Source organism: Vanellus vanellus (genome assembly GCF_965231255.1).
Source record: "Vanellus vanellus genome assembly, chromosome: Z".
Classification (NCBI taxonomy): Eukaryota; Metazoa; Chordata; class Aves; order Charadriiformes; family Charadriidae; genus Vanellus; species Vanellus vanellus.
Window position 1 is genome coordinate 23,527,746 of NC_138908.1, and position 13,332 is coordinate 23,541,077.

Here is a 13,332-nt window from a genome sequence, read left to right on the forward strand (position 1 = left end):
AAATAACACTGTTTCCATGACATGCCTTATGGAACAGTTTACTATTTTCATAAGCAGTCACATGCATTGAAGGTAGGATCACCAGCCAGTGCGTTTGGCACCCCAAAGCAGAACCAGAGAGGCCAAGCTTACGAATCTCTCTTGCTGAATGACAAGTTAGCTGGTGTATGAAATGACAGATCTCAGCTGACACAAGGAAGCACATAGACCTAAGACATTTCTTCCGGAGCTGCTTCTGCTTCCTGAGTGGGTTTCTCTTCGGGTTTGCTGTCGTGGACGGGAGATGGGTTACGGCTGGGCTTGTTGCTGTCATGCGCGCTGTGACCACTGGCGCTGCCAAGGCGCGTTGACGCCACCACAGCTTTTACTGCAGCCTGCAAAAGAGAGGATCAAGCAAACATTCCTTAAAGGACATGGTCTGTCAGCACTGCAGCCTTAGCATTGTCCCATTTGGGAACGTAACCAACCGCGTTTAGTCTTCATGGCAATGTCACATTTGGATATCTGCTTGGGCCTGGACGGATTTAAAAGGCCACCTGAAATACTGGATTAAGGTTTAAAATTGCTGCTTTCACAAGCTTACAGGTTGGCCAACATGAATGGAAATTTTTTATCAGCTGCACATGCTGCATTTCTTTTTAGAAACTACTTTAGATCTCCCATGTTGAAGTTAGATGGCTAAAAGGAAGTTATCTTCCGTCATAATAATAACAACAGTATTATCACTGATTATTCCATGAAAAGTTCACAAAGGGCAACAACATTTATCACTATTGCACTATTGCATATGCCATGCACAATGGTGCAGAGCATACAGGCAACTTCTTATGTGTGTGTGTACATATAAATATATAAAAATACACATTGGGGATAGGCCTTCGTATCACATAAAATGTCACCAAAATGAAGATATGCATTAAGACAGTTATCTTAGCCCTTGCCTTGAACAGAGAGTCTTATTGCCTGAAAAACCAAATATACAGAGGTGAGGAAAAGCAATACTAATCTCTGTGTATGACAACTGTAGCTATTTTTGACTTGGCTTGCTTTTTGGTTAGGCATCACAAAAGAAGAGGGTCTGCAGGAAGGACTGAGGGGTATAGCAAGTTTTGTGGATGGTTTGGAGAAGTAACCATGCAGAAAAAAAAAATGCTAATGAAGATGCTAATGAAAAAACAGCTAATATAGAAAATGAAGTCAAAGTACAAGGCATAAGCCAATAAAAGTGGCAATAATTTCAAAAGTGACCTCTTAAAGGAAAAATCACAGACATCCACATTAGGGGTGAGAGGACTTCAGACAACAGATTACAAGCAGAACAGGCCACTCAATGATATTATAATGTATAAAGATACTTTTAATGTAATTTACTCTCTCACTAGCCATGTAGATATTTATGAAACAAATTCAACACAATCAATGAAAAAACAAATCATGACAGAGCTTTAGAGTTATTCTATAAAAATATGTCTACGTAAAGAAAGCCTGCTGCTGGACACATTTGTTGGGAAAGAGGACAATTTTATATTATTTTTACTAACAAAACAACAAAAACGTGTGTTCACTACATGGTTTTCTGCTTTGTTCTTATTTTTTGGACAGGAATTAATTGTCTAAAAAATTATGGTCCATTTTATATATATATGTGGAAAACTATTAACTCTACAATAACTGCTAACTCCAGTTAATTCTCAATAATTGGAGATTTGCTCATTTAATCTTTAACAGAAAAGCAATGAAGAAATAAACTTATAAAAAGCAACAGCTTTTAAACACAGAAGTACAAATTGGTTGACTATAGTGATCTAAATAAACTGGGCTTAAAAAAAAATCGCTTCAGGGATCAAAGGTGTAAAGGTGTAAAAATACAAAGATAATCAAAATCAAAACATGCAAAAAGGGCACGCATTTCTTTGTGACCTCCTGGGCAGGGAATGCAACAGCTCACTCAGAAATATTGAAATTTATGACTCTGCTCATAGTCTGAAATAATTTTGCTAAAACAACACTGCATGGCATCCTCAGTGAATACACAGCAATCCTGCTGCAAAGCTACTGAAATCTTTCTGAAGGGAACAAAGTTAACAGATGTGTTTAGTCAGTTCTGCACGGGCAAAGCATCACTGCGAATTATTTCTACAGTGTCTGAGACCTTTGTAAATGACAAAACTTTTTTATTTGCCCTGTAGAGATTCCCTGTCACAGTTCCCTAAGAATACTGAAAAAAATGAGCAAAAACAAAGTTAAGGGTCATTGTTTGTGAATTTGGTTTTGCATGGGGGTTGTAAAGCTCTCAGACAAGATGCTTTTTACTATTATTCCCCAGGGCTACAAGGGGAGCTTCACTGTACCTGTTGGTAATAATTTCTGTGCTGAAGTATCTATCCCTGGAAGTCTCTCCTAAGCAGACACAAATCTTATACAACTGAATAAGGAATTAAGGGAGAAGAAAGTTTCCTGATGTTATGTCAGATAGATGCCCACTTGCCTCCCGTTTCCACCTAAAAATGTTTCACTGCTTCTTTCCATGGTAGACATGTAGACTAGACAGTAAAGGAGCATACTGGTGATGCAAAACTTAATGTTATTTTCAGCACAAGTCCCACCTGCACTCCTGCCTTGCAGCGCTTAATTTCTAAAGAATGCTATTGCATATATGCTCTCAGAGGTACTTGGAAATGCATGTTTTGGGACTGGTAATCTCAACCCACACATTTTATGGACCTACATGTCTGAAACACTGACTCTAGATGATACAGAAGGATGGCTTAAGTTCCTGCTTTGTATTGATAGGTATAGAATCTGAGACTGGCTTACAGATCAAAATATGCTATAGTAAATTAAATAGTAAATATAGTAAATTATAGTAATAGTAAATATAGTAAATTAAATATTTTCCAGATTTATGGATGTTCATGAAGAAACTGCTAAGAATTTTGTTCTTTTTGGTCAGTAGTCTATGGGTGCACAAGCAGTCCAGGACAGACAGATGGACCGAAGCAAGAAAGGAAGAATGGACAAAAGAAAAGAAGGGAGGTAAGGAACTTGTGAAAGCTGTGTACATTCTCAGCAGTTCTGTCTGTGTAGATAGTTTTCAATCAACCTCACACATTTTTATTTGTTTGGCTGCAGACATCAACTAAATCTGCTTCAACTTTTTCATCAGTCATCTTAAATAAAAAGCTTCCATACCACTATGGAATGTTGTCCTGAAACATATGCAAGGTTTCTGTAAGGCTACTAATTTAATTGCATGCTTTCACAGCCAAAACAGAGACTATGGCCAGAGACTTGCCTTAAGTTTACGTCTGGCATTGAATTCTTGAAGTTTCTTTTGTGCGTTGTCCATATGTGCAAAGTTTGCTGCCTTCCCTGTGACCCATGGGTGCTGCAAAGCCTGTAGAGTGGTGAGGCGTTTCTTGGGGTCTAAAACAATCAACTTTTTAACCTGCATCACAAGGAAGAAATATAGAAGACTGTTAACCTTATTCTTCATTTACATTTACCAAGCTTTGCATTTTGGGGCTTTGGTCTTGGTTTGGGAAGCATCTTAATGAAACACATTCTAAGAACCCAATAAGAATTTGTGTTCAGGTCTTTGCATGTATTTTATTTCTGGCATTTCTTGGTCCTCCATAAATACTATCTGAATAAGACAACCACTAAAGGGAAAGAGAGAAGAAGAGGTAGCCAACAGTTGTAAGAGTATGTACCAATGCAGCTGGGCTGTATCTGCCATAGCCTGTTGTATGTCTGAATTGCCACATAAACGGTAAGAGATACTCAAACTACCGCCAGCCAGGCAGTTATCTTAGCAGTATCCCTGCCTTTGGATTTGGACAAGGTTTAAACTGGATTAGAAAGTTTAAATTCTACAGTATGCAACTCATGCAGACTTGTACCAAGCAGTCACTGCCGGATGCATCACAAATGAAATGTTTCTTTCAGTCACTATAAAACCTCATGTACACATGAACTATAAAGGGACCAGTTTGGACCAAAGCTCTCTGTATACAATAAATGAGCAGCTTTGCTGCAGGCTGCTGTTTACCTGGGTTTTGATGACACAAGACAGTAAATAATATTGTTTTGACCTTAGAAAAACTTCACATCTAACACAACAGAAAAAAAGTACTTTGAACTTCTACAGTCCTTCCACCTGAAGCATTCTGAAATACTTTAGAAAAACTCATTATGCAGTATTTTATGGAACAGTTTATATAAGTAATATGGAACTGAGCATTTGTGCCTCCAGTGCTAACGAAATACTGAGTTTTGCAAGTTATTGTTGACTAAAAATCAAACACAAGCATAACTATATTTGCAGATCAGTATCTCCTGGATCCAATTTACCTTATCCAGTAATAAAAGAAAACAGTGCAGATAGCACACCAGCCCTTGCATTTTGCTAATGGACTGTATTTAAAAGTAATGAGTCTTTCTTCATCTACTGAGAAAGAGCTTAAATAGACAGAAAAAGGATGTCAGAAAAGTGTGTGTGTGTGTATGTGTGTGTGTGTGTGTGCTTCACTCCTTTTTATATTCTTCCTCTGAAGTTCAGACTTGAAAACTGCACAAAAAATGGGTCTTGCTTCTATGTTCCCCTGAAGGTGGTTGCCCTGCGAAGAAGAATGATGAAACAACTCAGAGCTATCACGAATGGCAGGCATCTATGAAAACTGTGACAGCTGCCAACCATCTGTGGCTTAGTTCACAGAAGGACCCAAACGACCATGGCATTGAGTGCAAAATTACAGCACTGGACTAACAGGAAATATTTAAGAGCACCATAATATACCAGAGGTAATAATAAGAAAAGCAAGGAGTCATATTAACAATTAATTAACCAATTATTCTGCCCCCACCCCAACATGGACTGTCTTTCTTAGTGGAAGTGATACTAGCCAAATATGTATCAGCAGAGATACTCCAGTCTCATTTTTGCTTTACTTACTAAGTCCTTGGCATTCAGGGAGACATCATCCCACCAGGGGGACACAAAGTCATATTCACAGTTCAGGATTCTCTTAAACATGTACTGATCTCCCCTTTCATCATAAAATGGTTCAAAGCCACAAAGTCTGCAAGGATAAAAAAGAAAGAAATTTATCAAAGATTAATTAGTCTGGGATTGTTAGAAACAGTTCCTTTCCCTACTTTGTGCCTTGTACACCACTTTGGGAAACCAGACCTGGATGCACTTAACGAACTCCTAACTCTACAGAGCAGCGCAAAATGTGGTCATAAGCACCTGTAAGCACTAGGAAAGGCCGATTAAATTGTAAATTTTCCATTTTCACATGTCTGTAATTGGAACTTTTAATATAGGGACTTACCACAAGAGCAGTCATACAACAGTTAACATCTGTTTAGCTTCTACATGCCAATAAATATTTTCTAGTAGCTCTTTGTTCTGCTAGTCTCAGGCTGAAGCCACTTGGACTGTTTAGTCATTCCTCAGTCTGAAACCTTTGCTCATCCCTGATCTCTTCCGTGAGTCTTCTCCAGTTGTGTGTCTTTTTGAAATGGGTGCAAATACCATTCAGCGTGGGCACACCACAGAGCTGCAAATTAGTGTAAAGATGTCTTCTATTTTAATCTCCATTTCTTTGCTAACAACTTCTGACCTTGGATCTCCTTTTTTGGATTGTTTAAAAGCACAGTTAATGTGTTCATAGAACAATTATCAGAATACCTGTAACTCTTTCCTGAGGGATAGGAATTAGCTGAAGAACCACATTTTACCTGTGAAGTTAGACGTTTTTATATTTTCAGTTAGGACTATAGGACTGGGCGCGTTACTAATTTCCAAGTCTGGCAGAGATGGATTAAAAGACAAGGATCCAGCCTCCAAATACCGTGTCCTTCAGTAGGTGGGAGCTGGTCACAGCCCCTCTGCTGCTCCCCTCCCATTTGCCTGCCTCTCCCGCCACTGTTTCTGAGCTTGCTTCAGGTCGGCTCCTATCCCCCTGGAGCACCTTTGCTGAGCAGGGTTGTTGGGCCACTAAATGGTTCAGCCAAAACTGGCTTCTGGATACCAGGTCACTGATGACATACAGTGAGATCATGCTTAAGCCTCGCTGTGACTGTGTTGGAAGCCTTCTAAGTGATTCTCTATTTACTCCTGAAAATATTTTCATTGTAACTCACTACTATCACCTATTGTTGTCTTATTAACACTTTCTATGGATACACTTCTACCTAAAAAAAATTTCCATTTCAGCAGACAGATTTTTCGCTACATGCCAAATTAGATGAACAAAACTAGAGGTGCGATTTCAAATTAGATAAACCAGGGTAAGACCCAGCGTGGCTGCTCTTGATTTCATTTTATTATGAAACTTCATTTTATTATGCTGATTCATTTTAGATCCATTACCTACCAAATAAAGAAAAATCAATGTAAACAGCTTCAAAATCAATTAGAAATGACCAGACAGTGTTTTGTGCCCTTTTAAGTAAGTTAGGAAAAAGACACCTTTAATTAAATCCATGCAATTTTGACTATGGCAAAGCCTCTGTATTTGTTGACCACTGTCTGCATCTCAAATGTGCAGTAGCATTTCTAACCTGCTTCAGGAACACAAAAAGACTGGTTGTCTTTGCTGTTTAAACTGTAAATGTGGCTTCCCTGGAATTATGACAGTTATCATCAATAGGTCTTAATACAATTTGCCTCAGGAATAATTGTTCTGTTAAAATATGTGTCAAAGTTTTTCTTAATCCCGTGGTAAGCCCGCTTTGTATTTGTGAGAAGATACAGTTTTATACATGTTTTCTGCAGCATGGTAGTTAACTTTTAACACCCACTCTATTTTAGAGGCACATACAGCAACGCATTTTTTTGACTGTACATACGAGCATTTCCTCTACTAAACTATGAGACTGAGACATACAACAGTGTCCTTTAGGCTGCAGGATTAATGAATTAGTTACTGCACATGCATGTTTCTGGTCTCAGCTTCTAATCCATCAGAAATGTTGATCTACAAAGCTTTACACTCAATAGAAGAGTTTTAAATGTGGATTATTGTTAAAGTTAAATGGAAGGTATGGCCAAGTGGATTAGACTAGCACCCTTTTTGCCTGGCTTGTTCCTGCAGGTCAAACTGCATTTCGAGAACGGAGGAGGAGAGGAACAGACGGAGGAAGTAGAGGAGTATCTGTGCTGGTGGTGTCCCACCCAGAGCAGAAGCTCTCATACTTGTGTTTACTCTGGTGCAGAGGTTTAAGGTGGCTTGGGAGCATCTCCTGAACAGCTGGAAGGTTTTGAAAGGCTGCGTATAGCAAATCCTACTCCATATATTCAAATAGGAATTTGCTGTACGTTCCTGTTTGAATCATTGAATCATAGAATTGTCTAGGTTGGAAGAGACCCTTGGGATCATCGAGTCCTGGAATCCTGGGATGCATCAAAAAGAGTGTGGCCAGCAGGTCGAGGGAGGTCATGCTCCCCCTCTACTCTGCCCTGGTGAGGCCGCATCTGGAGTACTGTGTCCAGTTCTGGGCTCCCCAGTTCAAGAAAGACAGGGATCTGCTGGAGAGGGTCCAGCAAAGGGCTACGAAGATGTTTAGGGGATTAGAGCATCTTTCATATGAGGAAAGGCTGAGGAACTTGGGTCTCTTTAGTCTAGAGAAAAGAAGACTGAGGGGGAACCTTATCAATACGTACAAATACGTAAAGGGAGGGTGCCAGAGGGATGGGAGGAGTCTTTTTTCAGTGGTGCCCATTGATAGGACAAGAGGTAATGGGCACAAGCTTGAACATAGGAAGTTCCATCTTAACATGAGGAGGAACTTCTTCACTTTGAGGGTAGTGGAGCACTGGAACAGGCTGCCCAGAGAGGTTGTGGAGTCTCCCACTCTGGAGATGTTCAAAACCCGCCTGGACGCTGTCCTGTGCAACCTGTTGTAGGTGACCCTGCTCTGGAAGGGGGGTTGGACTAGATGATCTCCAGAGGTCCCTTCTAACCCTGACTATTCTGTGAGTCCAACCATCTACCCTACTCTACAAAGTTCTCCCCTACACCACATCCCCCAAGCTCCCCTATACCGGAAAACAATTTCTGCTTAAGGAAGGCTCTCAGTTTCTCTATATATTTAGACTTACAGTTAAAACAGATTACCAAAAATAAAGCCCAAACAAAGTACCAGGTAGATAAGTAAAATACTTACAGTATTATATTCTTTCTTTGTAAAAGACATAAGGAAAATAATTGTATTATTACACACTGTCCTTGCTGGACACACTTAGTGAGTCCTTGAAGTGGAAAGAAAATGGCCCGGATGTATAAAATTCTCCATATCTTTAATGTATATGTGTAAATCCCATTTTCTTCCCCTAAAAAGCATCCTGCAAGTATCGTATACAACTACACAAGCCAGCTTTAGCATTGGTGTTGCCAAGGGAATAAATGAAGTTAGTTATTCTCCCATAAAGAGAAGTGTCAATACATCAGATACAATTTTCCCTTCTCACTAATCTTCCTCTGAAAGATTCAATCAATACAACAAAATAATTACAATGTTTACCAATTGAATTAGGACTAGCCATATTAAGATGCAGACACAAGTGCCTACCTTTAGACACAACTGTTTGAAAATTTTGGTCTATAGTTGCAACTTCAACTGTTTAAAATATGTATGGCCAGCATCGCTCACAGCCTTCTGTCAACAATATCTTTGGTTATCTTAGAAGACTCTTCAACATTAATCATTTAACCCACCAGACTGATTTGCAGAGTCCGGGCCTGTTCCCTGCCTCCTGGCCTGAGATGCTGTAAGACAGCAACACTGATGCTGCAGCCGAAGCTGTAGCAGTGTCTGTGGCTGACACGGATGGGGCAGATGCATTTGGGAATATTCACAGGCACTGTGAAACTACTGCAAGCCCTTTTAACTTCTCCTTCCCCCATCTGTAGTGGAGAAGCTACTTAGGATGATAGTATATATCACAGTTTGTATGAATGAGAAAAGAAAAACATACGATGCTTTCTGACACTCGTATGCCTGCATTTTTGCTTTCAGCAGCTTCGCTGCTATTCATTCACATTAATAGTGCGATTCTACGCAGACTTTGCTGCTGTTCAGGAAGAAGTGTTGTATTTATCAAATATATAACCTGACTGTTTTGCCATGCTCCTCTAGGATTTTACTTACTGAAATAACATTAGGAATATCATAATTAAAGTTCAGGATCTCACGTTTTCCAACGGCACAGCTCATAATGTCACAAAAACCTGCAGGTGCTCCCAAATGAACCACTCCATGGCACTGTCTGCACTTACAGGATGTAGGTGATAATCCCCAGAGACCACATGTCCACCTCAGGACCATAGGCACATCCCCGTAGTATCTCTGGTGCTGCAAATGATAAAACGCTTGTCAGTAAGAAAAAAGTTGAATGCAGAAATAACAGTCACAAAGCCAATTTAAACTTCATGCACACTCATGTCTTTTAAAAAGTTAAGGCCTGTTTCTTTACGCCCCTAATTAGGCAAATGATTCCCTGCACTGAGTATAAAGCAACACAGGTCATGTCCAAGCACAGCCAGAATAAAATGAAAAGTGGACTTGGGTTTCAAATTGCTTTTTATGTTTGTGAAAGCAACAACAGAAAGCTGCAGCAGCACTAGAGCTGCAGTGTGACAAAGGAGGTGGTACTTTTACTTCAGTATTTTACTTATCTACCTGGTACTTTGTTTGGGCTTTATATTTGGTAATCTGTTTTAACTGTAAGGAAAGACAAGACCATTTCAGGCAACTGCTTTTGCTGCAGTGCGGAGCAGGCAGAAAGGCCAGGCAGTCTTGGGGGGCTCGACAAGAAGGACATGGACCTGTTGCAGCAGGTCCAGAAGAGGGCCACGAGGATGATCCAAGGGCTGGAGTACCTCTCCTATGAGGAGAGGCTGAGAGACTTGGGGATGTTCAGCCTGGAAAAGAGAAGGCTCCAGGGAGATCTTATTGCGGCATTCCAGCACCTAAAGGGGGCCTACAGGAGAGCTGGGGAAGGACTTTTTACTAGGGCATGTACTGATAGGATGAGGGGGAATGGCTTTAAACTGGAAGAGGGTGGGTTTAGACTAAACATTAGGAAGAAATTTTTTACTTTGAGAGTGGTAAGGCACTGGAACAGGTTTCTCAGAGAAGTCATTGAGGCCCCATCCCTGGAGGTATTTAAGGTCAGGCTGGATAGGGCCTTGGGCAACCTGGTCTAGTGGGAGGTGTCCCTGCCTAAGGCAGGGGGATTGGAACCCGATAATCTGCAAGGTCCCTTCCAACCTAAACCATTCTATGATTCTATGACTCTGGCTCTGCACCCGTAAAGAGGAGTTAATCTCTGCCCAAGCAGCTTGACAGACACACCTCCAGGAAAGCCAAGCAGATCACTGTATCCCTCAGACAGTATCTCTTGCCGCTGTGTGTGACTAAAAATGTGCACAGTGGCACACTCAAAACTGTGACGTGCCTACCTCAAGCACCCCTGGCCCCGGCACCCCCAGGGCTTGTAGCTCCACACACCCTCCATGTTTGCCTCCAACTGGGCAAACCCCCCTGGGCAAAGCTCCTGAGGCAGCAGGATGAAAATGCCACATCTCCAGAGGAGGAAATAGAAGTGCTTGGTACTGGGGGAGGCAAGACCCTTCCTTCCCCTCCCCTTTTGCACACAGACAAAAATAACCATTTAATTTAGAAAAAAATAATTAAAAAGACACTGCTAAGCCACACTGCCACGTACCAGTGGCCCTTCTCAGCAACCATTGCATCTGTATTAATAGCCATCAGTGGTACAGGATGGCAGCACAGTCCCTGAGTCCACTAGCGGTATGATGAACATGGGATGGCTGCCATGTTTCTGGGGCACAGTGGATTTGCTGCACCTATGCGCGTCAATGCTGCAGCAGTTACACATCTCTTCACTTTTCCGCATTACACTTTCAGAGCCATGAGCAGCAGGGCCAAGAAGGACTGGGGCTTCCCTAAATGTATGACAGCTCCCTGCTCAGCCTGAAGCTTTGGTTGCCCATCCAGACTGACCCAGGCTGCCAGCATAGAATCATACAATGGTTTAGGTTGGAATAGATCTTAAAGATAGCCTAGTTCCAACCCCCGTGCCATGGGCAGGGACACCTCCCACTAGACCAGGTTGCTCAAAGCCCCATCCAGACTGGCCTTGAACAATTCCAGGGATGAGGCCTCAACAGCTTCTCTGGGTAACCTGTTCCAGTGCCTCACCACTCTCATAGCATGCTCCTGCTTTGCTCCCAGCCTCCAGTGGGAGGTCTCCATTGGGGCAGCTAGCCCTCCTGAAGCACGTGCTGCCACATCCTGAGGGAGCAAGGCTCCCCCAAGCATGATTTCTGTCAGAGTACATGCAACTTCCTAACAGCCTCCAGGCAGCTGGCTCAGAATTCTTCAACTTACCTGAAGGATTTATCTCACAGGAAACACATCAAGCTTTTTTACAAAGCATTAATATGCGGCAAACTACATCAATCTCTAAGTTTGCTATACATCACTTGTACAGGTAGCAGCTGGGCAAACGCTTGCCAGTCTAAGCACAGACCTTCCCTGCCTCCTTATTCTTCTGCTAGGTAAACTGATGAACGGGTTTTGAGAAGGGACATTAGATCCCAACTAATTTTAACTCAGGTCAACCTGCAGCGAACAGGACAGGCTACAGGCAAAGCAGTCAATGGTCTCAGAGAAAGATGGAGATGGACCAAGAAAAGAGATGGTTTGTTCATGCCATGTGCAGGGTTCTGAGGTAAATAGGACAGTTTCTCTGTTTAATGGCCATCTTGGGATATCTTCTTGCCCAGGATAAGGGCAGAAGACACTTTCTGCCCTTCTTTTGCTTTTCTCCTCCTTCCACCTCAGTATTGTAAAATGGCCACAAAGGAGACCAAAGATTTGTATGTACAGGTCTGCCTTGCTATCTGGACTGTGGTTATGCAGTTATATGGCTTGTAAATTTCATTTTTTAATATTTCCAGCAGTTTGCTTTTGGTGAATAGATTTGACTAGTATGTTGCTGTTAGTTTAGATGTTCACTGTAACAGACTGATCATGAATCTCTGCTCTGATTTGGCTTATTTTTATGTGCTACTGTCAGAAATCACTTATGCCCTTTTTGGGCTTAAGTTCACTGAAAGCACAATGTCTCAGCAAGTTAAGTTCTTTGTGATCATCTTGCTTTCAGTCCTCTGCATCACTTTGCATGTCCCAGGGACCCAAGATTGGCAAGTCTTGATGCCAAAGTATCCAGACTCCAGTATGGGGGTTTGTTGCTGTGTCCTTTCTGGAGAAGCTGCTGATGGCTGGGTGGGCAGGATGTGGGAGTTGGCAGCCTATGACTATCAATTATTCATAGTTTTATTTGGCATTTCAACAGTATCCCTCCTGGGTTTCCTCTTCTGGAAAGTAATGCTTGAATATTTTCCAGACACTAGGAATTCTGCATGGTCAGTTAACTCAGGTTGTAAAGAAAGGATTGCAGAACCATGTCTGTAAGCACAAAGCTCCTTTCTCTTCTGCTCAGCACAGACGTTCAGCCTCAACCCTCCTAACCCAGTCATCCCTATGCTGAGGGCTCTTCTATGGGAATAAGTCTTATCCTATTTTATTGTATACAAAGACAGGCATAAAAAGGGCTAAATACTAACTACAGTTTTATGGCATTTGTAGTATAACTATCATGAAAGAAGACAACTAGAACATTAATAGCTAATACATGAAGTACAGTTTTATGACACTAAGCAGGCTGCAATTCAGTGCTACTGTAAAGCATACTTGGCACATATGTGTGTGTGCTTGACAGAGAATGTCATACCAGGTAATGTACTTGTCACCTGAATTGCATTATCATCTGTGCTATGAGGTAACAGAGTAACCTTAGGGTCTTCTCCAATGTCCCCTTTCCTTTGCTTCTACTGTTACAGAAGCAAATGACAAGTCTTTAGTTTCCACATGGCTTGGCTCATCTCTGTCCAAAACTAGCTGACATGCTTACCACCCGGCACGCTGTGAGCAACTTGCAGCCACTTGCAGGAGGCCATTCAGGATCTAGAGTTCAGCAAGAATGGCAGAAATAGGTTTCTTCACAAGATCACATTGGCTGCTGGAGGCAAGCACCCACCATGGGAAGCCCAGCAGGCTTATCCTGGTGTGAATGAGGCCACCAGCCTCCCTGGCCATTAGCTGGTTTGCTGACTGTAAGTGCCTTCCAATGAAGGGCAAGGAGCCTGCAGAGGCAGCTGCAATCCTCTTTTGCTGGAGAGGCTCCTTCATTTGCATGCTCTGGCACTGGAGGATACATTTCTGGCTCATGTT

At 41.8% G+C, this 13,332-nt stretch overlaps 1 protein-coding gene across 1 annotated transcript in view; it reads right to left on the reverse strand.

The window, feature by feature from the left end:
* Window positions 1-209: 209 nt before the first annotated feature.
* CAMK4 (calcium/calmodulin dependent protein kinase IV) overlaps window positions 210-13,332 on the reverse strand; it is a gene marked incomplete at both ends in the record, with an annotated part of 170,047 nt that continues 156,924 nt past the window's right edge. Inside the window, 4 exons of the mRNA XM_082497511.1 lie at window positions 210-374; window positions 3,296-3,448; window positions 4,955-5,081; window positions 9,288-9,363. Coding sequence (XP_082353637.1) covers window positions 210-374; window positions 3,296-3,448; window positions 4,955-5,081; window positions 9,288-9,363 — 521 coding nt within the window. The remainder of the gene's footprint in view (window positions 375-3,295; window positions 3,449-4,954; window positions 5,082-9,287; window positions 9,364-13,332) is intronic.